This window comes from Rhinoraja longicauda, chromosome 24 (genome assembly GCF_053455715.1).
Source record: "Rhinoraja longicauda isolate Sanriku21f chromosome 24, sRhiLon1.1, whole genome shotgun sequence".
NCBI classification, from domain to species: domain Eukaryota; kingdom Metazoa; phylum Chordata; class Chondrichthyes; order Rajiformes; family Arhynchobatidae; genus Rhinoraja; species Rhinoraja longicauda.
This window is the reverse complement of record NC_135976.1, coordinates 13584599-13609509: the sequence shown is the minus strand read 5'-3', so window position 1 is coordinate 13609509 and position 24911 is coordinate 13584599. Positions and strand designations below refer to the sequence as shown.

The 24911-nt window shown below is 43.8% G+C and overlaps 1 protein-coding gene across 1 annotated transcript in view; it reads left to right on the top strand.

Annotated features, from left to right (window-relative positions):
• The first annotated feature begins 458 nt into the window (after window positions 1-458).
• LOC144605275 (receptor-type tyrosine-protein phosphatase R-like) overlaps window positions 459-24911 on the top strand; it is a 47537-nt gene continuing 23084 nt past the window's right edge. The window contains 1 exon segment of the mRNA XM_078420374.1: window positions 459-591. Coding sequence (XP_078276500.1) covers window positions 530-591 — 62 coding nt within the window. The 5' untranslated portion in view covers window positions 459-529.

Here is a 24911-nt window from a genome sequence, read left to right as displayed (position 1 = left end):
TAATTGTTTATTTTTCAATTGGTAGAACTTTCTAGTTCGTCTGGTCAGTAAATGACTGTAAACATGCAATGGTTTATGGTAAATACTGGTTTCAATCTCTAAATTTAGTGATTCACCCGCAAAGGATTTTTCTTTTACCAGCGTTTGCTTTACACAGGTCATTTGTTATAATATCCATAATCAATTCTGTGCCTTGATAAAAACATTTATCTTCAAAGTTCATGTTCATATTCATATTTATATTCAGTAATCTATAAACTAAACTATCGTCTTACTTTGAAAAGGACAAGAGATGTGTGGTTTGCTTCCACCACCATTAATGTACCATTTTATTTATTTCCAGATGAGTTGCCATTTAAGGGAGATATTGCACCTAATTCAGACAGGACGCTGTAGTGTGTCTGGTTAGCTTCAGCCCATGTGTGCCTTGTTCTAAAATATAGATAGTGTGCGCACTATGGTACAGTCTGAGTTAACATCCATTCCGGTAACTACTGTGAGCTGTCAAGACCAAACTGCAGAAAAGATCATGGATCACTCGTCAACTTCCTCATCGGTGAGATCAATGAAACAAAGCCGTCTACTGGAGAGGTAAGAATGGAAAGACCCAGTTGATAATGGAATCAGTTTAGAAACATAGAAACATAGAAAATAGGTGCAGGAGTAGGCCATTCGGCCCTTCGAGCCTGCACCGCCATTCAATATGATCATGGCTGATCATCCAGCTCAGTAGCCTGTACCTGCCTTCTCTCCATACCCCCTGATCCCTTTAGCAAAAAGGGCCACATCTAACTCCCTCTTAAATATAGCCAATGAACTGGCCTCAACTACCTTCTGTGGCAGAGAATTCCACAGACTCACCACTCTCTGTGTGAAGAAATGTTTTCTCATCTTGGTCCTAAAAGACTTCCCCCTTATCCTTAAGCTGTGACCCCTGGTTCTGGACTCCCCCAACATCGGGAACAATCTTCCTGCATCTAGCCTCTCCAACCCCTTAAGAATTTTATATGTTTCTATAAGATCCCCCCTCAGTCTTCTAAATTCCAGCGAGTACAAGCCCAGTTTATCCAGTCTTTCCTCATATGCAAGTCCCGCCATCCCAGGGATTAATCTGGTGAACCTTCTCTGTACTCCCTCTAAGGCAAGAACGTCTTTCCTCAGGTTAGGAGACCAAAACTGCACACAATACTCCAGGTGCGGTCTCACCAAGGCCCTGTACAACTGCAGCGGAACCTCCCTGCTCCTAAACTCAAATCCTCTTGCTATGAATGCCAACATACCATTCGCTTTCTTCACTGAAAGAACACTACTGTTGTTGGGGAAGCACTTCAGAAAAGATAATGAATACTAGACTAAAACTCAAAGTGCTGGAGGAACTCAGCAGGCCAGGCAGCAACTGGCGGGGTAATGGGCAGCCAACATTTTAGCTGGGTCCAACTATGTCAGTCCATTCCCTCCACAGATGCTGCCTGATCCAGTGAGTTCCTCCAGCATTTTGTATTTTTGCTCATGATTCCAGGATCTACAACTGCTTGTGTCGCCGTGAAGACTAGACTGGTATTTTATCTTAATGAAGTTGACACTACCCCCAGAATATAATACAGCAAAATTCTCAACAAGAAAAGTATCACTCAATGGATCTTTGTTAATAATTACAGCTGAAATCTCAAATTGAGCTCAATTGCTATTCTGTTGATTCCTGTCATTCTGCCCAGAGTACAGACCTCTTTATTGAAGAACTTTGGGGAATGCAAAACAAAAAGGATAGACTCATTCTGAGCTTTAGGGAATCCCACAAAGTCCATTAAAAAATGTTTACGAAGGAACTGCAGATGCTGGTTTACACCGAAGGTAGACACAAAATGCTGGAGTAACTCAGTGGGTTCATGATACTTTCATTGATTCAATAGTTCATTGATACTTTATTGCCACATATACCTAGGTACAGTGAAATGCCCTGTGATGCATACAACCCGGTAAAATCATGCAGCAGACCTCACTTAGGCAGTACACGAGTGTCGCCAGGTTTTGGCGCCCAGAGATGCTGCCTGACCCGCTGAGTTACTCCACCATTTTGCATCCATTAAATGTTTGTTGACTTACGTGCATTGTGCTTTTGATGTTAATACGATTGTTTGGTGCAGTGACAATGCCAGTGGTTGTCGTTCTCTTTCAATAACCTGACTGGCTGACCTGGGAATGTCACTTTCAATGGCTTCATTACACAATGATTGCATAATTATCTACAAAATGCTGGAGTAACTCAGCAGGTCAGGCAGCATCTCAGGAGAGAAGGAATGGGTGAAATTTCATGTCTGAAGAAGGGTCTCGACCCGAAACGTCACCCATTCCTTCTCTCCAGCATTTTGTGAATAAATACCTTCGATTTGTACCAGCATCTGCAGTTATTTTCTTACACGCATAATTATCTAAGTCAGCTCAGAGTAAATTTAGTGAAATGCACCCAACAGATTGAACAGAAGGGACTAATAGGAGGCAAGAAAAGAGCAGGGAAACTTGGGCAAAGAGTACTTCTATGTGCTACATACTTCCTCCAGCATTTCCGTCATCACTTTGTGTATTTGGTTTAGCCAGATTGCGTGATAGATGATAGTTTTCAGATCCTCACCCCACTTAATATTAAGAGTTGCTGCTTTGTATTCCCATTTTTCACTTGTCCCTTTAAGTACCATTTTGCTGACAAAAATTGCAGCGAGATTTAACTTTGGTTTCTGGGGCAGATTTTCAAAGGGGGGAGCTATCTCTAGTCCAAGCCACCTTGAGAGCAATAATTAACTCACAAATTGGGATGGGAGATGATGCAAGAAGTGCAGAACTTGGATCAGTCCTGAAATGGACAGAAGATAGGCACAATGCGCTGGAGTAACTCACCGGGTCAGGCAGCATCTCTGGAGAAAAAGGATGGGTGACATTGGTCGGGACCCTTCATCAGACCGAAAGTAGAAGGGAGGGAACTGGAGGTAGAAAAAAGCAAAATTGCCATTGAACTGGACACAAAAGTTTTAGAGGGATATGGGCCAAACACAGGCAGGTGAGACTAGCGCAGATGGAGCAGTTTGGCTGGCATGGGCAGGTTGGGCCCATCGGCCTGTTTTCACTCTATGACTCTATGACTATGAACCAATTATACAAAAGACAATATTAAATGTGGTTTAAAGCGAAACAGTGCAGCTGCTGGAAGTCTACCGTATTAAACAGAGAATGTTGGCAATAGTCAACAGAATCAGTGAAACAGAATTAACATTTTAGACCGCTGACCTTTCATTAAAGCCGTTGAAAGGTCATCACCCTGAAATGTTAAAGCTATTTCTCTCTGTCTTCATGACAAGTGACATTTTTAACCTGACCTAACCTGTACAAAAGCAGGAAATGCTGGAAACACTGCTGGTCAGGCAGCTTCTGTGGAAAGAGAAACGGAGTTCACTTTTCCGTTCGAAGACCTTTTGTCAATACTAATAAAGAGAGAAAAAAAATTAGTTTGAAGCTGTAGAGAGGGTGCAGAGGGATAGACAAAACAAAGTGACTACAGCTGATAAGGTGAGATCAGGATTGCTGTGGTGATAAGCTGTGGTTCGGTTAATGTGGCCAAGTAGAGAGCAAAAGCACAAATAATAGAATGCACATGGTGTGAAATGCAAAATTGTGAAGTTCAAAGAGTAACTCAACGGGGTCAGGCAGCATCTCTGGAGAAAAGAAATACGTGACGTTTCAGGTTGAGATCCTTCTTCAAGACCCTTCTTCAAGGGTAGACCCGAAATGTCACCTATTCCTTCTCTCCAGAGATGCGGCCTGAACCATTGAGGTCCTCCGGCTTTTTGTGTCTATCTTCAGATTAAGAGGAAGCTCAGATTGTTCTCACTGCGTGTATCAGAATTGCCCATTTCAGTTCCAGACATCCATTTGTAATACAGATTCCAATTTTCCCTTCCTATTCAACAATTCAATGATACTTTGTTGTCCCGTGCCCCTAGGTACAGTGAAATGCTTTGTTTTGCACACAACCTGGTAAAGTAATGTAGCAGATCTCACTTAGGCATACAACAAGTGTCGCCACACTTTAACGCCAACAAAGTTACGAAGGTTTACTGAGCGATCCTACTAAGGCAGCAGTGGCAGCAGACCCCCCCACCCTGCCGAGTCCCCTTTCATTTTTGGTACGCCCCCTGCCAGGTCCCCCATCATTGTACAATAAATTGTTGTGGCCACATTTGGAGTATTGTGATCGGTTTTGATCAACTTGCTAGAGGAAGGACATTGTTAAGCTGGAAACGATGGGTTCCCTTACCAGTAAAGCCTGACCTATTGGGCATTTCCTGCAGGTATGTACTTCATAGCTTTTATGTTGCACCACCCTAATCTTACCTTGGCAATGGAACACTCCGGACCACCTCTTGCACTACCGTAGACTTAGACTCATAGTGTCATACAACACGGAAACACACCCTTCAGCCAAACCCGTCCATGACACTCAAGGTGTCCCATCTAAGCTAATCCCATTTGCATGCATTCGGCCCATAGCCCTCTAACCTTTCCTGTCCATGCACCTGACAAGTCTGCAACAAGGGTTCCAGCCCAAAACATCACTCATCCTTTTTCTCCAGAGATGCTGCCTGACCCGCTGAGTTAATCCAGCACTTTGTGTCTATCTAAGTCTCTTTTACATTCTGTTACAGTACCTGCCTCAGCTACTTCCACTGGCCACTCATTCCATACACCCACCACGCTCTGAATGAAAAAGTTGCCCCTCTGGTTCCTATCACATTTTGTCCCTCTCACCGTAAACTTGTTTCATTTCGAATTATGTTTTGAATTTTTCAGTGTTTTTTTCTTTTTACTGTCTTGCAGATTTTATATGTAATTTGTGCACTGTTTCTGTTTTGAGTTGTTTGAGGCTATGTGCCTGGTGATGCTGCTGGGAGCAAGTTTTCCTTGGAATGTTATGTTACAGTTGTACAAGATGTTGGTGTGACCACATTTGGAGTATTGTGTTCAGTTTTGGTCACACTGCTATAAAAAAAGAAGTTGTTAAGCTAGAAACCATGCACAGATGATTTGTAAGGACTTGAGGGCCTCGGTTATAGGTTGGGCAGGCTAAGACTATATTCCTTGGAGCGCAGGAGGATGAGGGGTGATCTTATAAAGGTGTATATGATTATGAGGGGAATAGGTAAGGTGAATCCATGGGTAGCGGAATCAAGAATCAGAGGATATAGGTTTAAGGTGGTAGGGGGAGAACTTAACAGGAACTTTATCATTAAATCTTTCTCCACTCTCCTATGTCTATGTCCCCTGGGTCTTGATTCCCCTAGATAGACACAAAAACCTGGAGTAATTCAGTGGGTCAGACAGCATCTCTGGAGAAAAGAAATAGGTGACATTTCAGGTCGAGACCCTTCTTCAGACTGTTCTGATTCCCCTGCTTCAGATTTCCCAACTCTGGGTCAAAGACGATGTGTATTCATCCCTATCTGTCCCCCTCATGATTTTATACACCTTGGTAAGATCAGGATATATTTTGAACATTATACTTGGCATAACGGACACTGACAGTATTACCGAAACACTTTGGAGTTCTGAGACCGTGACTTTGTCCTGAACTCCTCTCCTTTTTCCTTTCGACTTTCCATACTGCTGCTCAACAATAAAATTCAGAAGCAGCTTCCAGTGGTGTACCGGTGGATGCACAACTTTATCAGACAGCCTCCCGCATCAAATCTAACATTATTTCTAGTCTCCACAATGGCCTTGTTAAAATGATGGTGTTGAATGACTCAAACTTTCCTACAGCTTAAAGTCAGAACAGTCAAAGGTTTTTCTTTGACACCACAGGCACCTATAATGTCTTGCTCTCCACATCACTGCTCCAGACAAAGTATGGAGGTGTGGAATTTTGATACAATGCTCAATCATCTGCAGACCTTCATTCCCACAGATGCTTTAAACCACTTTCTCCCTGTTAACTTCCTCAGATCCACAGAATTATTATCCAGAGGTTAAGTTTAGTTTAGTTTAGAGATATAGCGCGGAAACAGGCCCTTCAGCCCACCGAGTCCGTGCTGACCAGCGATCACTCCGTACACTAGCACGCACTGCACACTAGGGACAATTTACATTTTTTACCAAAACCAATCAACCTACAAATCACTACATGCTTGGAGGGTGGGAGTAAACCGGAGCACCCGGGGAAAATCTACACTGTCACAGGGAGAACGTACAAACTCTGTACAGACAGCACCCGTAATCAGGATCGAACCCGGGTCTCTGGTGCTGCAAGGCAGCAACTCTACCGCTGCGCCACTGTGTCGCCCTTAATTCAGATTCATATTTTAAAAGGTCAAAGTGCTGGAGTAACTCAGTGGGTCAGGCCGCATCTCTGGAGAAAAAGAATGGGTGACCTTTCAGGTCGGAACCCTTCTTCAGAAGAAAGTCTGAAGAAGAGTCCCAACCTGAAACCTCTCAAAATGTCACCAGCCTTTATCTCCAAAGATACCGCCTGACCCACTGAGTTACTCCAGCACTTTGCATCCATCTTTGGTATAAACCAGCGCCTGCAGTTCCTTTTTTCTACATCCTGATCTAGGCTAAATCCGTTTCAGGAATAAATAAATAATTATTTTTTTAGTAAGCATGTATAACAAATTAATTGACTGAGCACTTAGAATGTGAAACCCGAGGGCGGAACAATGGTGTAGTGGTAAAACTACTGCCTCACATCACCAGAGACTCGGGTTCAATCCTGATCTCGGGTGCAGTCTGTACGGAATTTATTTGTTCTCCCTGTGACCATGTGAGTGTCCTCCAGGTACTCAGGTTTCCTCCCAAATCCCAACAATGTGCAGGTTTGTGGGATAATTGGCCTCCGTAAATTGCCCCTCGTGTGTAGGAAGTAGGTGCGGATGTGGGATAATGTAGAACTAGTGTGAACGGGGTGAATGATGGTCGGCGTGGAATCAGAGGGTCTGTGCACATGCTGTATCTCTAAACTAATTAAAGTGCTTCCTGATACTTTCTGTCGTATGTTTTAACAATCACTTGGTATTTTTAACTTAACTTCCTGCATTTAATTGAAAATCACTCTCTTACCTCTCCTGACTATACAACTTTTTTTTTCTTTACTTGCCTCTTTTAACAATCTAATCAGCATCATTTATCCTCAAACCCGATAAACATGTTTTTTTGGTTCCTGAAGCAGAGCGGTCTCCTGTGTGGTTGGCTCTTAGACCTGACCATTTCCAGGCGTGGGAGGTGCTAAACTCTCAAAATAAAATGCTGCTGCTCTCTCTGCTGAGCGCACTAGGCTTTGAATTTCATCAACAAAGAAAAATACTGCACCAGATGCAAAGTGATCTTTGACTTTTGCATATAGAATAGTTTAGAAGAATGAGGGGGGGGTGGGGGGCTCATTGAAACATAGTGAAAAGCTTGGATAGAGTGGGTGTGGAGAGGACGTTTCCTCGAGTGGGGGAGTCTAAGGATTAGAGGTCATAGCCTCAGAATTAAAGGACGTTCTTTTAGGAAGGAGATGAGAAGACATTTCTTTAGTCAGAGGGCGGTGAATCTGTAGAATTCTTTGCCACAGAAGGCTGTGGAGGCCATCTGTGGATATTTTTAAGGCAGAGATAGATAGCTTCTTGATTAGTACAGGTGTCAGAGGTTATGGGGAGAAGGCAGGAGAATGGGGTTAGGAAAGAGAGATAGATCAGCCATGATTGAATGGCGGAGTAGACTTGATGGGCCGAATGGCCTAATTCTACTCCTATCACTTATGACTTATATTGTTTTGCCTCTTGGTACTTATCTCACTCCCATCCACTTACAGTTGTGACTCTAAGCGTACAGTTAGTTCAACCACCGTGAGATTTTCCGTAAGCTTAGTACATACTTATCTGTAGTCATTAATAAGATGAACCATTACAAAGTACAACACAAACTGTTAGTAAACAAACATTGGCACCACGTCAATTAAAGTGCAAGGGATAAGTGAAAATGTAAACAACTGCAGATGCTGGAAATCGGAAAAAAACCCAGACAAACGCTAGAAGTTTGTATAGCTGAGCGATTCAGGATTATTGAGCTTGTTGTTAGACAGTTCAAGCTCCAGCCAAAAGTGGCAGAGCAAATAAAATCGGGAATGCCAAAGAAGACAGAATTTAGGGAAGGTATAGAACTCAGAGAGTTGTAGGATTACTGAGAGTGAGAGACCGAAAGGTATGGGAGGTGGTAGGTTCACAGAGGCTGGTGGGTACATGCAGATGCCAGAGGAGGTAGAAACAAGGAACTGCAGATGCCAGTTTACAAAGTGCTGGAGTAATTTAGCAGGTCAGGCAGCATCTCTGGAGAACCTGGATGGGAAACGTTTCGGATAGGGACCCTTCTTTAGACTTGTTCAGCATGATGGTTGCTGGGAAGAAGCTTTTCCTGAAACCAGTGGTCACAATTTTCAGATGAACTAAAGCTTCTTCCCAGTGGTGGTAGTTAAATGGGAGCATGAGGGCATGAAATGAAATGAGTGATGAGGGTCCTTGATGCTGCTGGAGGCCTTTATGAAGCAGCACCTCCTAGAGATCCCCGCGATGATGGGGAGATCGGTACCCATGATGGACGGGGCAGTGTTCACCACTTTTTGTAATCTCCTTTGTTCCTGAATGTTTGGGTTTCTGAACTGGGCCGTGATGCAACCAATCAATGTGCTCTCTACCATGCACCTACCTGTTGATGTTCAAGAGAGTATTTGTTGACATATTGAATCTCCCCGATCTTCTCAGGAAGTAGAGACAGTGGTGGGCTATCTTTGTGATTGCATCAATCACTCTGTAATCAAAATTGAAATATATAGACTTCAAACATTGGAAAAGAACATAGAAGTTGGTTCTAGAGGAGATAGCTGCAACTCGGGCTTACACTTGCAGAGCACAGTCAACAAGAGGGGCCTCGTATGGAAAGAAAGTCTTCCATTTGGTACGTCATCGTGCATGAGTTTAGCTCTTTCCAGAGTGCTGCATGTATTCCTTTTGGAGCACTATTGTAATATGTAAAACACATTTGCATGCCAGGGCCCACAAAGACTAACGTGGTCTGTTTTGATGGTGTCGCTTTGGGACTGCACAGTGGCACATCGGTAGAGTTGACCCGGGTTCGATCCTGACTATGGGTGCTGCCTGCACAGAGTTTGCATGTTCTCCCTGTGACCACATGGGTTTCCCCCAGGTGCTCCGCTTTGCTCCCACACTCCAAAGATGTGCAGTTTGCAGGTTAATTGGCTTCTGTACATTGTAAATTGTCCCTAGTGTGTAGGATAGTGCTAGTGTACTGGCCGATCACTGGTCGGCGCAGACTCGGTGGGCTGAAGGGCCTTTTCCACATGGTATCTCTAAAGTCTAATATCTAAAGGCAGCTGATATCCATGATCGGGTGAGCTCTGCTCTTCTCTTGCTTGTTGCGGAAAGCAGGAACTAAATCCATTGCCTTCTAGTTCACTGGATTTGCAGTGGGACTGTGATAGTAAATGCAACATGGAGAACCAGTCAATAATGGGAAATTCTTTCACAGGTAGTTTCCATTAGTAAAACATGGTGATGAGGCATTTGTGTAACCTATTGCTTGCGAGTTATAACTGTATCCAAACACTCTTTATGATTTCAATGGAATTGTGACGCATTATATTCTTCCAAAGCTCAAACACAGCATCTAATAAAAATGTCAGGGATTATTCAAATCACAAAGGCTGCAAAGTGGTGAACTCTGCCCGGTCCATCACTTCCCCACCACCATATGAGGCGCTGCCTCAAAAAGACAGCCAGCATCATCAAGGACCCACACTAGCCTGGCCACAATCTCATTTCATACCAGCCATTGGAAAGAAGGTACAGGAGTCTGAAAACAATGACCTCCAGGTTCAGGAACAGCTTCTTCCCAACACCCATCAGGCTTTTTAACACCACAAACTCCAACTACACTCTGAACTATGAACTGCCTTTGTTGTACTAGGGACTTTGTTTTTTGTTTGTTTTATGCACTATAATGGGTTTTTTTATTTATTGAACTTTTTTAATGTTTGTTTGTTATATTACCTATTGAGTACTGTGTTTAAATCCTGATGTGCTGCTGCAAGTAAGAATTTTGCCGTTCTGTTTTGGTGCATGTGACAATAAAACACTTTAGACTTTAGAGTCTAAAACAGGCCCTTTGGTCCACCGAGTCCGCGCCGACCAGCCATCAGCCCGTACACTATCCTGCACGCTAGGGGCAATTTACAATTTTAACAAACCCTACAAACCTGTTCGTCATTGGAGTAGGGGAGGAAACCGGAGCACCCGGAGAAAACCCACGCGGTCAGGGGGAGAAGGTACAAATTCCGTACGGACAGCTCCAATAGTCAGGATAGAACCCGGGGCTCTGGCGCTGTAAGGCCGCAACTCGACCATTATGCCACTGTGTCACCCACTCGTGACTCTTGGCTAAGTAAAAACTGACTACCTCATTTTTTCAGGGTTGTGGATTGAGGATTTTCACATTGTCAGTCACATTGTCGGGCAGATTTTGCAAAGTTTCCCTTTAGCTTTACTTGCTTTCTGGGTAGAGTGAGTCACTCAGCTTGTCTGAAGCCAGTAAACATGACCTTTGGCAACATGTGCAGCAGAGATTGATGCCTTTCAACACTATTACCATCTTCAGAGGTTCCCTCGAGAAAGTCCATGTATAGAAATCATAGATATCTCCACGGACATGTGGCATCTGGGTCAGATTTCTGGCACTTTTAGTTGAGCATTCCTTTCTATTAAGTTTTAAACCAATATGCTTAGATAGAAGATATAGAGCTGTAGCAATGTAATGCAATGTAATGCAGCTTATTCAACTGCTGACTTTCATTACTCAAAGGATATTAGCATTTTTATTTCTAAATGAATCTTTATTTTAATAGAACAAGCTCTCCAGAAATTAGTTTAGTTTAGTTTAGTTTATTGCCACATGTACTGAGGTACAGTGAAAAGCTTTTGTTGCGTGTTTCCCTAACATTGTTCCCAATGTTGGGGAAGTCCAGAACTAGGGGTCACAGCTTAAGGATAAGGGGGAAGTCTTTTAGGACCGAGATGAGAAAACATTTCTTCACACAGAGAGTGGTGAGTCTGTGGAATTCTCTGCCACAGAAGGTAGTTGAGGCCAGTTCATTGGCTATATTTAAGAGGGAGTTAGATGTGGCCCTTGTGGCTAAAGGGATCAGGGGGTATGGAGAGAAGGCAGGTACAGGTTACTGAGCTGGATGATCAATAGACAATAGACAATAGACAATAGGTGCAGGAGTAGGCCATTCAGCCCTTCGAGCCAGCACCGCCATTCAATGCGATCATGGCTGATCACTATCAATCAGTACCCCGTTCCTGCCTTCTCCCCATACCCCCTCACTCCGCTATCCTTGAGCTCTATCCAGCTCTCTCTTGAAAGCATCCAACGAACTGGCCTCCAATGCCTTCTGAGGCAGAGAATTCCACACCTTCACCACCCTCTGACTGAAAAAGTTCTTCCTCATCTCCGTTCTAAATGGCCTACCCCTTATTCTCAAACTGTGGCCCCTTGTTCTGGACTCCCCCAACATTGGGAACATGTTATCTGCCTCTAATGTGTCCAATCCCCTAATTATCTTATATGTTTCAATAAGATCCCCCCTCATCCTTCTAAATTCCAGTGTATACAAGCCCAATCGCTCCAGCCTTTCAACATACGACAGTCAGCCATGATCATATTGAATGGCGGTGCAGGCTCGAAGGGCCAAATGGCCTACTCCTGCACCTATTTTCTATGTTTCTATGTTTCCGTGTTAACCAGTCAGTGGAAAAACTATACATGATTACAATCAGGCCATTCACAGTGTAAACGGAATAATGTTTAGCGCAAGATAAGGTCCAGTAAAGTCTGATTAAAGAGAGTCCGAGGATCTTCAGTGAGGTAGATAGTAGCTCAGGACCAAATTAAAGGTTAACATCCTGATTACTTAATAGATTGCTAAAATACAATTTCATAGCTTCAATATATAAAATAATTGCCTGGTGACACATTCTAATTAAGTAAAAAAAAAAGCATGATAGAGTCATTCGTTTTAGTTTTAGTTTTAGAGATGCAGTGTGGAAATAGGCTCTTGAGCCAACCAAAAAAAGCTCATTTGCAGATGTTAAAATTCTGAAATAAAAAACAAAAATGTCACAGAAACTCAGCAGGATCGAGCAGCATCTGTGGAGAGAGAGAGAAACAGATCTGATGATCTTTCATTAGAATTGAAAAAAACATGGAAATCAATGTGTTTTTTAGTTGCTGAGAAAGGGATGGGTGAAGAGAAGAAAAGGTTGTCAGTGATAGGGTAAAGATCTAGGTATGTTTGTACATTCTCCTTGGGACCTGAGTTTTTTCCGGGTGCTCCAGATTCTTCCCACACTTCAAAGATGTACTGGCTTGTAGGCTAAATGGCTTGGTAAAATTGCCAATTGTCCCTGTTGTGTGTAGGATAGTGTTCGTGCATGGGGATCGCTGGTGGGCGCGGAGTCGGTGGGCCGAAGGGCCTGTTTCCGCGCCCTATCTCTAAACTAAACTAAAATATCTCAAAGAAATAGTTACATGCTGATATACACTCGAATCCAAAGCAAACACTGAAGTGCTGTCATCTTTGTCATGTAGGAAATAGGAATAGAACAAAGTAATCTCTATATATATATTGGGCTGTTATTATTTAAATTTCTTCCATAAGAAAGAAATAGCTGGTACATATAATCCAGGCAAATAATGCATCACAGGGTTTCTACAGGGAATCAAATACATTATTGTTGAGAGTTATGGAGATGCCTGAATATTGAAGATATTATATTACAGTATTGATGAACGAATAGGTTAAACCTCACTGGCCACACAATTCAATACATTCTGAAACTTTCTTTTTGCTACAAAGGTCTGGTAAATTACCCTTTGCAATAGATCTTTTAAATATATATTTGTAGTTTATATATATCTTGAAGTTTATATAGATCTTTTAAATATATATTTGTAGTTGATTATAGCCTTCGCAATGACAGACCAATGACACAGAGCACATTGTGTAGGAAAGAACTGCAGGTGCTAGCTTAAATCGAAGGTAGACACAAAATGCTGGAGTAACTCAGTGGGACAGGCAGCATCTCTGGAGAGAAGGAATGGGTAACGTTTTGGGTCGAGACCCTTCTTCTGAAGAAGGGTCTCGACCCGAAACATCACCCATTCCTTCTCTCCAGAGATGCTGCCTGTCCCGCTGAGTTACCACAGCATTTTGTATCTACACAGAACACATTCACAGGCAAGACAACAAGTCTTGGATTTATTCACAGGATTAGAATCAAGCCCATGTCTTGGAGATATAATACTAATTTTTAATTATCAGGTTGATTCTATATTTAAGATTAATATTGAATCAAATACTGAACCAAGATTAGAAAACTTCAATTTTGTGCACAATGTAACTCAAGTCTAAAAGTACAAGTGAACATAAGAATTTAAGACTTTTGATGTTATCGGAATATTTTGCTTTGCTTTTAAAGTGAGTTGAAGATTAGTTGGGAACAGTGACTTTAAGTTACTGTGCTAGCGTTGTTCTGTAAGTGTGTTTAAAGGAGGGAAGAAGATAAGACTTTATTGCCTTATATCACAGTGGATGGATGTTTGTGTTAATTTGTATGTAATTTGTGTGTCTTGCTGTTTTTTTGGTATGACTGTATGGCAAATCAAATTCCTTATATGTTCTTACATACTTGGCCAATACATTCTTTGTATCTGTATCTGTAAAAACTGAAGTTAGGAAAGCGCACAAATATGAAATGTTTTCTCTGAATAGGTTTGAATTATGCTCAACAATGATTAGTAGCAAATTATTAAACTTATAAACATAGAGGATGTTGTCTCTGATATCCGCTGTGACTCACGTAGCATTACATTTGCCGGTGGAATCCAGTCTCACTCCAGAGACTAGATAGGAACAATCTACACCAATATATCAGTGTGATACCAAGAGATAGCCGGATTGTCAGATATAGTGTCTCGCAAATGATACGTGAACAAAGGCCTGAATTGCTATATTAGGGTGGTGTAAAATATACCATTCTTCTATTTCAAGAAAAGCAGGGAAGTTATTCCTGGTGTCCAAGCTAATATTTATCTCTCAATCTACATGAGTAAAAAACATTTGTTGTTTTCCATGTAAGGGGAAATAGTGGTGGTCAGTCGCACTTCAGAATTAGAATAATAACATCTTTTGATTGCCTGCATGGCATGTGAAATAATTCCAATGTCTGTCCACTGGGATCATTTTAAATACATTTCATTGTGTGTCTGCATGTGTGTGTGTGTGTGTGTGTGCATGTGTGCCTGCATATGTGTTTGTGTGTGCATGTGTGTGCGTCTTTGTGTGCATTTGTGTATGTGTGTGTGTGTGTGTGTGTGTGTGTGTGTGTGTTTTTGTGTGTGTGTCTAAGTGTGTGTGTGAGTGTTTGTTTGTGTGTGTATCTGTGTGTCTGTGTCTGTGTGTACATGTGTGTATGTGTTTGTAGTTGAGTGGTTCGGTTATTGGTAAAGGACAAACACACCCTTATTTAAACCTTCTCACATCTTCTCAGACAAGAATGTATATAAATCCTCCAAAAGTGCTTCTGGTGAAACAGGATAACGTTGCTTGGAAATGAGTGCATAGACGGTGATGCCAAATGCACTATGCTGCGCGCAATTTGGCCAATTTTCACATTCCATTCTACTGACTTCAATGGAATTGAATTTCAGAAATGGAGCAGAATACTCAGCTGTTTTTAAATGATACTAGACCAAGTGGACCCGTTGGGCCCAAACCTCTCCTGCATTGGTGCAGCACCCTCTCCTCTGGAGGACACAAAGTGCTGGGGTAACTCAGCGGGTCAGGCAGCATCTCTGTTTAGGTGACGTTTCGAGTTGGGACCCTTCTTCAGACTAATTGCGGGGAGTGAGGGGGGAGGAAGAAAGCTGGAAAAGAGGAGGGAGAGGACAAAGCGTGGCAGGTAATAGGTGGACACAGGCAAGGGGAATGGGCTATAAAGCCAGATTGATGGGAAGAAAAGGCCAGAAATAAGAGCAGAAGGTGTGAGACAGGATCGAAGAGTTGCAAATTGTGAGGCTAGAGGAAGGAATGTAGGAGGAGTAGGGGTTGGGAGAAGGGGAGAACTCGAAGAAACTCCAGGTGGGGCACAGGGCAGGGGGCAGAAAGGGAGGGTGTGGGGGAGAAAGGGAAGAGTGAGGCTGTTAGGCGTTACCAAAAATTGGAGCATTCAATATTCACACCGTTGGGTTGTAAGGTACCCAAGCAATGTCTGCCAGACTGATCAACCCTAAGCTCAGAGTGAAATGGCTCTACTTACAGCATGGCATTGATAAGGGCTCAAGGGTTGGGTCACACACACCAACCGAACACATGTTGTTTCTACTCTGCTCTGCATTTCTCCTCATCTCCACTGTAACCGGGGCTCCAGCTTGCTAGTGGTTGCCACAGAAAGAGATTCTTTAAGGTTTGATTATATTCTCCAAGTTCAGCATTTCAACGAAGCAACATTTGAGAGTTTCCAATGCTAATACCTTTGAGAATTGCAAAAGTAAAGTTTTAACACATGAATGCTTTTTACAAAACTGCATGATTTTTTTGCAGGTTACCCAAACTATCAGGGACACCAAACAGAGACTATCGCAACATTTAAGAAACAATTAAACAGGTTTTGAGGGATATGGGCCAATTACAGGCAGGTGGGACAACTGTAGATGGGACATGTTGGTCGGTGCGGGCAAGTTGGACTGAAGGATCTGTTCCACACTATGTGACTCTATGCCTCTATGAATCTAAAAGGGTAGGAGTGCCTTCTACACAGTCTATGCAGTACACCACATAAGGGTGAATCCAGTTTTGAGATGTTGAGATAGTTGTCCTTGACTATATGGGCTAATAGTAATATTTACACAGTGTAACCTATATCTGAAATTAATCTCAATTGAACTGAATTACAGAAGAAAAGGAAAGTAGATAAATTTACCTACATCTCAGGCTTAGCGCATGTTTTCAAAGTTGAATTTCAACCACATAACCTGAGGAACAAACAGCAGACATTAATCAGCCCACCCACACTTGAAGAGTAAATGCAAACTCAGTCACCACAAAGCCAGGTTTGATATGCAGTTAACCAGCACATGACTCAACACATCCGGGCCATTCTTATTGTTGCACAACGTGTCATGGCACCATTTTCCATTCATATTGCAAAATATTCTACTGCAATCCGAACACCAAAACAACTTTAACAGGCATTCATGGAATGACTTTACTCCAAGAAGGCACTCCTCGGTGAATTGTGTCAAATAAATTTAATCTAGGGAGGATTAAAAAAAATATATACCATTGGTGAAATATTGATCCATAATTTGTGAGAGTTTCCACTTTTTCTATGCATAGAGTCTTTTCCCCAGAGTTGGAGAATTATTAACCAGAGGACATAGGTTTAAGGTGAGGGGGGAAAAATTAATATGAACCAGAGGGGCAATGTTTTTGCACAAAGGGTAGTAGGTAATTGGAACGAGTTGCCAGAGGAGGTTGGGGAGGCAAGTAGTATCACAACGTTTAAAAACATTTGGACAGGTACATGGTTAGGACAGATTTAGAGGGATATGGGCCAAATACAAGCAGTTGGGACTAGTGTAGATGGGGCCTGTTTCCGAAAGGCCTGGATAGAGTGGATGTGGTGAGAATGCTTCCACTATTGGTGGAGTCTAGAATCAGAGGGCACAGCCTCAGAATTAAAAGGATATAAATTTTGAAATGAGTAGAGGTGGAATTTCTTTAGTCGAAGGGTGGAGAATCTGTGGAATTAAGTGCCACAAATGGCTGTGGAGGCCATCAGTGGGTATTTTTTAAGCAGAGATCGATAGGTTCTCGATTAGTAAGGGAGTCAAAGGTTATGAAGAGAACGTAGGAGGCTAAATCATGCAGTATTTTAAGGCAGAGACTGACAGATTCTTGATTAGTATGGATTTCAAACGTAATGGGGAGAAGGCAGGAGAATGGGGTTGAAAGGGAAAAATAGATCAGCCATAATTGAATGGTGGAGTAGACTCAATGGGCTAAATGGTCTAATTCTGCTGCTAGGCAGAATAGGAATAGGAATACTTTATTGTCACATGTGACTAGGCACAGTGAGATTCTTTGCTTGCATACACAATGTATAGAAATAGCAGCCACCTACGGCGCTGACAAAGTTACAAAGCACGCCGGCTCCCCCTTTTGCTCACTCCCCCCCCCAACAGTTCCCCCACGCCTAGTCCCCATTGTCCTTTGTCACCCCCCCATTGTCCATTGTTCTCCCCCCACCTCCCTCACGGTGGTCCCTCCAAGCCTGGTCCTCCATTGTTCTTCCCCTCCCCCCTCATGGTGGTCCTACATCCTCTCATTGACCGTCGACCGTGGGTTGACTTGCAAGGCTTCAGCACCGCCGAGGCCCCATCATCGCGACGCTTCACCGCTGAAGGATATACCAAGCACTTTCACACCATGAACCCCTTTGTGAATGCATTGAGGGTGGTGGATGGAATAGGTTTCCAGAGGAGGTGGTAGAGGGTGATATAATTACAATGCTTGATAGGTATTTGAGCAGGTACTTGATTAGGAAAGTTTTAGAGGAATACAGGTCTAAGGTCTAAGGTAGGCAAGTGGGATTAACCGAGATTGGGTGACAAAACTACGTGACTGATAGGATTACTTGGGAAATGTTCATTAGTTTGAAATCCATAAGGGCGTAATATAGAAAGGTGATAACTTCATAATTTCCATGTCTATTAAGTGCATGCACTCATCCATCTAGCTTAATTAGTTCCTCCACAGTTGAGACTAACCACATAATTGTACAGCAACAAAGTAGTGAGAGATTTTTGGTTATGTCATAAAATATAAAACTTATTACATCACATGCCTGGTAACAACTTATTCAACATAATTGCTACAGATTTTCAAGCTTAACGAATTGTAATAAATATTTGGTTTGATGAGTTCCAAAATCAAGTTTGATATATGGCACAGGAATGTAAAATACTTGCATTAACAACACTCCAGCTTTTTCAATCCAGCATTATTATTTCACATAAAAAATGAAAATTAAAAGTAAGGCAGCAGCTACCAATTTATATACTAGAAAAATGGCATCAATTACATCAATCCTGATTCAACTACGTGCAGTATAAATAAATGCAAGATAGTGGCTTCTTTTCCCTCATTAAAAGAGACAGCAAAGACAGAGTACTGAGGGCAAATACAATCAACTACGTCTGGGAATTATTTTGTTTAATATTACTGAACAGATAGTGAGAAAAGAAGATTGTAAGAGATATAGAAGGTTTTTGTCTTGATTGTAGTGTGTAGATGTGATGTAGTGTTTTTTGTGGTTGTGTACTATGTGGGGGGGGGGAGGGGAGGACTGTCAAATTGTCTCTTCCGAACGAGGATGTGACCTTTTTAGACAATAGACAATAGGTGCAGGAGGAGGCCATTCGGCCCTTCGAGCCATTCAATGTGATCATGGCTGATCATTCTCAATCAGTACCCCGAATCGTGGGGCTTTGGTCGGCCCGCTGCAGACCTTTCACCGTCCGGCGCGGCCTGGAACGTGGCAACTTCAACAGCCTGACTGCGGGAGAAGACGGCAGGGGAAGAGAAAAGACATTCTGGCCTTCTATCACAGTGAGGAGGTGATTGGAGGAGACTCACTGTGATGGATGTTTCTTTTTTTTGTTTTGTGTTGGTTGTGATTGTGTGTGAAATTGTTTATTTTTATTGCTCTATTGCTGGACTGTGGGTGTCCTTTCATTTCACTGCACATCTTGTATGTGGCTGTGACAAATAAACTTGACTTGACTTGACTTGACTTGAGAAAACAAGTGTTGCTGCCTTACAGCGCCAGAGACCCAGGTTTGATCCTGACTACGGGTGCTGTCTGTACAAAGTTTGTACATTCTCCTGCCGACTGCGTGGGTTTTCTCCGGGTGTTCCGGTATCCCCCCACACTCCAAAGGCGTACAGGTTTGTAGGTTAATTGGCTTCGGTAAGTTGCAAAATTGTCCCTGGTGTGCGTAGGTTAGTGTACAAGGTGATCACCAGTCAGTGCAAACTTGGTGGGCTGAAGGGCTTGTTTCCGCACTGTATCTCAAACGTGCCACAGTGGTAGCATTGCTTGTTTACAGTGCTTGAAGCACCAGAGACCTGGGTTCGATCCCGGCTACGGGTGCTGTCTGTACGGAGTTTGTACGTTCTCCCCGTGACTGCGTGTTTTTTTTCCGAGATCTTCCGTTTCCTCCCACACTCCAAAGACGTACAGGTTTGTAGGTTCATTGGCTTGGGTTTGTATACTTGGTATAAGTGTAAATTGTCCCCAGTGTGTGTAGGACTGCACGGTGGCACAGCGGTAGAGTTGCTGCCTTACAGCGAATGCAGCACCGGAGACTCAGGTTCGATCCTGACTACGGGCGCCGTCTGTATGGAGTTTGTACATTCTCCCCGTGACCTGCGCGGGTTTTCTCTGAGATCTTTGGTTTCCTCCCACACTCCAAAGACATACAGGTATGTAGGTTAATTGGCTGGGTAAAATGTAAAAATTGTCCCTTGTGTGTGTAGGATAGTGTTAATGGGCGGGGATCGCTGGGCGGCGCGGACTCGGTGGGCCGAAGGGCCTGTTTCCGTGCTGTATCTCTAAAACTAAAACTAAAGAGATGCACACGGACATGCAGAGAGATAAATAAAGAGTAGAGAAGTAACATGTGGAGTGTACATATGAGCAGGAAGGAGAAAGAGAGACCATGACAGAGAAAGAGGGAGATAATAAGAGAGACTGTGATGGACAATGAAAAGTATTTTATGTTACACTGTTTGCAACAGAGTTATACCAAAATAAATTATTTAGGTTTAGGTTTATTATTGTCACAACTACTGAGATGCAGTGAAAAGCTTTGTTTTGCATGCTATCCAATCAATCAGATAATAATTTACATAAATACAATTAAATCCAACTGCAACTGGTGGGAGGGAACGGGAACTGTAACATTCTCTCGTCCCGAACGGAGACGCGACCTTTGTTTCTGTGTCGTGTCTCCGTTCCCGTTGTGGCCACCACCGGCCATGCACCTGGGACCGGCGGGCTCCACCTACCACCGGCCATGCACCTGGGACCACCTGGGGCTCTGGTTCGCAGAGCCCGCGGTCCGGACTCACCACCTGCGGCGCTGGCCGCCTGCGGATGCTGCGGGAGCGGCTGCGACTCGTCTCCGGAGGCTCCGGCGTGGGCCGCGTGGATGTCGGAAGCCCGCAGGCCCCTGGATGGGGCCCCGACATCGGGAGCTCCAGCAGCGGCAGAGGCAGCGTGTTCGCCCGCCCCGAATCGCGGGGCTTGGGTCGGCCCGCCGCGGACCTTTCACCGTCCGGCGCGGCCTGGAATAGGCCGTGGACCTTTCACCGTCCAGCGGGGGCTTCAATGTCGGGAGCCCCGACCGCCCCGACGTGGCAACTCCAACAGCCTGACCTCGGGACAAGACGGCAGGGGAAGAGAAAAGACATTGTGGCCTTCCATCACAGTGAGGAGGGACGCACTGTGATGGATGTTTCTTTTTGTTTGGTGTTAGTTTGTGATTGTATGTGTTATTGCATTTTTATTGATTATTCTTATTGGTCTTATTGTTCAACTGTGGGTAATGTATCATTTCACTACACATTTATGTGTATGTGACAAATAAACGACTATTGACTATTGACTATTGACTATTGAGTGGGGACAACAAAGGGAGATGTGCAGAGTGCAGAATATAGTCCTCAGTATTATAGAGCAACAGTTCCACAGACAAAGTCTAATGCCTGCAATAAGGCAGCAGTGAATCAGACAGTACCCAAGCTTATGGAAGCACCGTTCAGAAGTCTGATAACAGAGGGGAAGAAGTTGTTTATTAGGCCGGTGGTGTGCGCTTTCAAGCTTTTGCCTGATGGGGGGGCAGAGGAAGGGGAAAGGACTTTGATTATGTTGGCCGCTTTCCTGAGACACTGTGAAGTGTAAATGGAGTTAAAGGTGGGGAGACAAAATGTAGAAACAAGGAACTGCAGACGCTGGTTTATACCAAAGATGGACACAAAGTACATTTTGGGATGGGACCCTACTTCAGACTGAAAGAGGGCGAGGGGGTGGGAAAGGGGTGAAGAGCTGGAAGTTTGAGAAAAGGCATCCAGGCCTTTTTTCATCTCCAGTGCTTCACTCTGCCCACCCCCACCCGCTATTTTCAGCCAAAAGCAGGGTCCCAACCCAAAACACCACCAATCCTTTTTATCCCGAGATGCAGAGCTATCAAAGGTGGGGGGGGGTTCTGGTCTGTGTGATGGACTGGACGACATCCATAACTCTCTGCGACTTCTAATTTGAAGAATTGAGAATAAACATCTTGCGTTATAGTTGGACTAGAGTACTCACCGTATTTGAAATGTATTTTATATGGAAAGCGATTTCATTATTATCAATTAAAAATTGATGCTGGTAGTTAGAACCTGTCTCCATATTACGCACTGCCATGTGTGTGTTAAACTCGGCAGGGTCAGGCAGCATCTGTGGAGTGAAAGGATAGGCGATGTTTCAGGTCGGGACCCTCCTTCAGACTGAAAAAGGACCCAAAATGTCATCTGTCCATCCCCCCCACTGATGCTGCCTGACACGTTGACTTCCTCCAGCACGTTGTCACTTGCTCTGTGATTAGTGAGTCAGTGAAATACAAACACAACCACTTTGATCTTCATTAAGAATGGCCAAGCCCACCAGATCAATTTTCTTTCGCTTTCTGTTCATACCGCAGATGTTAATGTTTACAGTCATATTAGTTGGTGAGTTTATTCACTGGGAATTGACTGGAATCTTTCAGTTAGTACTTTGTCCTTGCAGATAAAACTGCCACCTACACAGCAATTACTTGGCTTCTTCTTCTTCTTCTTCAAGGATGTGTAAGAAGGAACTGCAGATGCTGGTTTAAACAAAAGATAGACACAAAAAGCTGGAGTAACTCAATGGGTCAGGCAGCATCGCTGGGGAAAAGTACGAGGTGACGTTCTGAAGAAGGGTCTCGACCCGAAACTTTTCTATGTTTCTACGTCACCTATTCCTTTTCTCCAGAGATGCTGCGTGACCCACTGAGTTACTCCAGCTTTTTGTATCTACCTGGGGTCAAGGCTGATTTGTTTCCATTCCAAATCTGTGGAGTGGAAGATGCATATGCCTGAAGAGTGAGCCAGCCACCTGCCACATAAGTTGACCAACTGCAGTCTTGACCCCATGGCACAGTGATCCAAGGTCAATCTAGACCAGAACTGCGTGTGCTCGGCAGAGTGCAGCATAGTGGTGCAGTTGTTAGAGCCACTGCTTCACAGCACCAGAGACCCGAGTTCAATCCTGACCTCGGGTGCTTTCTTTGTGGAGTTTGCACATTCTCCCTGTGAATGCGCGAGATTTTTCCAGGTCCTCCAGTATCCTCCCACATCCCAAAGATGTAGGGGTTGTAGGTTAATTGATCTCTGTAAATTGCCCCTAGTGTGTAGGGAGTGGATAAGAAAGTGGCAAAGCATAAAACTAGTGTGAAGGACCTGTTTCCACGCTGTATCTTTAAACTAAACTAAACTAATCATCTCAGCAAGGACTGACCTTATCTATAGATTCTTATCTATAATAGTTCAGATTTTGCTCTGAACAACATGGAGAAGTCTTCACTGTTCACTCAGCAGACAGTTGCCCAGAGACATGTGCCCCTGTCAATGTTGATATCTAATCAGCTGATGTTTTGGCACCCTGCAGGGTATTTCTTATGTCTGTGAACAAGGAAAGGAAGGTGTTACTTGGTGAAGTGCATGTTTACAGATATCAACGCTTGCTGGCAGCTTTGCATTGCAATATGAGCACTGATGGCCTCAGCATTAGCAGTACTGTGATATTCGGGATATATATAGCTCAGTTTAGAGATACGGCACAGAGACAGGCCATTCAGCGTACCGAATCCGCACCGACCAACCATCACCTCATTCATTAGTTCTATCCTGCACTCTTGGGACAATTTCCAAAAGCCAATTAACCTACAAACCTGCACGTCTTTGGAGTGTGGTGGGAAACCAGAGCCCCGGGAGAAAACCCATGAGGTCACAGGGAGAACGTACAAACTCCATACAGACAGTAGCCATGGTCAGGATTGAAACCGGGTCTCTGGCATTGTAAGGCAGCAACTCTAACACTGCACCATTATGCCACGCATATAGTCAAGGCCTGTGGGTGTCTGGAATAAATTTAGAATGCTTTTCACTTTTATTATCTTGTTTTCTATTAACTGAGCTGGAATTGGAGCAAAGAGATTCTTTTGTTTTACTTTCTTGTAAAATGAGAACGGAATTTGTTTGTAATTGTATAAACTCAGAACTTGTACCAAGTATACAAACCCAAGCCAATTAACCTACAAACCTGTATGTCTTTGGAGTGTGGAAGCAAACCGAAGATCTCGGAGAAAACCCATGCGATCACAGGGAGAACGTGCAAACTCCATGCAGACAGCAGCCATAGTCAGGATTGAACCTCGATCTCTGGTGCTGCAATTTTACCACTGCTCCACTGTGCCGTCCCAGATTCAGATCTGTGAGACAGTGGCCTGGTGTTCATTGCTGGGGTCGTGGTTGAGGAATAGGGGTGAGGAGACGTCCAAGAGCTGACTTCTGGCCTCACAAATGTAGAGGTCGCTCCATCAGACTACAACAGCACTGCCTGTGACTGCAGGTTTGATGACGAGGTTGGGACTGATACGGAGTGAGTGGTGGGCTGTGCGTTGGAGGGGGTGAGGTTGGAGTCAGCAAGGGGAACAGAGGGGTTACATCGGTAGTTAGTCACAGGGAGTCATACTGCGTGGATACAGACCCTTCAGGCCAACCTGCCCACAACAACCAACATGTCCCATCTACAGAAGTCCCACCTGCCTGCATTTGGCCCTATCCCTCTAAACCTATGTACCTGTATCCAGGTACCTGTCTAAATATGTCTTAAACATTGTGATAGTACTTGCCTCAGATACCTCCTCCGGCAGCTCTTTCCATACACCCACCCCTCTTTGGGTGATAAAGTTACCCCTTGGGTTACTATTAAACCTTTCCCCCCCTCGCCTTAAACCTATGTCTTCTGGTTCTTGATTCCTCTGGTCTGGGCAAGGCACTCTGTGCTTCTGCCCAATCTATTTATCTCATGATTTTGTATGATTCTATAAGGCCCCTCATCTCCTGCGCTCCAAGGAATAGAGTATCAGCCTGCTCAAACTCTCTCTATAACTCAGGCCCTCGAGTCTGGGCAACATCCTCCTAATTAAAATATTGAGAGAAATGGTAGAAAGCTGGATGGTGGTATCCAGGAAGAAGAACTGTATTGCAGACAGGCAAAAAAGTAATTGGTGGGGATTGTCAGGACTCCTTGCCAAAGAAATAGTCACAGAGCCGTAAGCGACGTAAGAAGTGTTCAACTTCATGATAGGCTCGGAACTCATTGAGGTGTTGACGTACAAATGAAAAAGTGAGAGCTCTGCTGAGCATAAATCAATCTACTCCTCCCAGCCCCTCCAATCTCAACCTCCTCCCACTTTCCCAACTATCCACCATCTCTCCCTCTGGTTCTGCATTTCACTTCCTACCTCCCTTCCTTATGAGATGATCAGATCCTGTAGATTCCACCATCTGCAGCCCTTTGTCCTCTTCGCTGATCACCTCCTCCCTCTGTGACTATCTACACATGACGCATCTACCTATCAACCCCTTCTTACCTGGATCCCACTTGCCAGCTCTT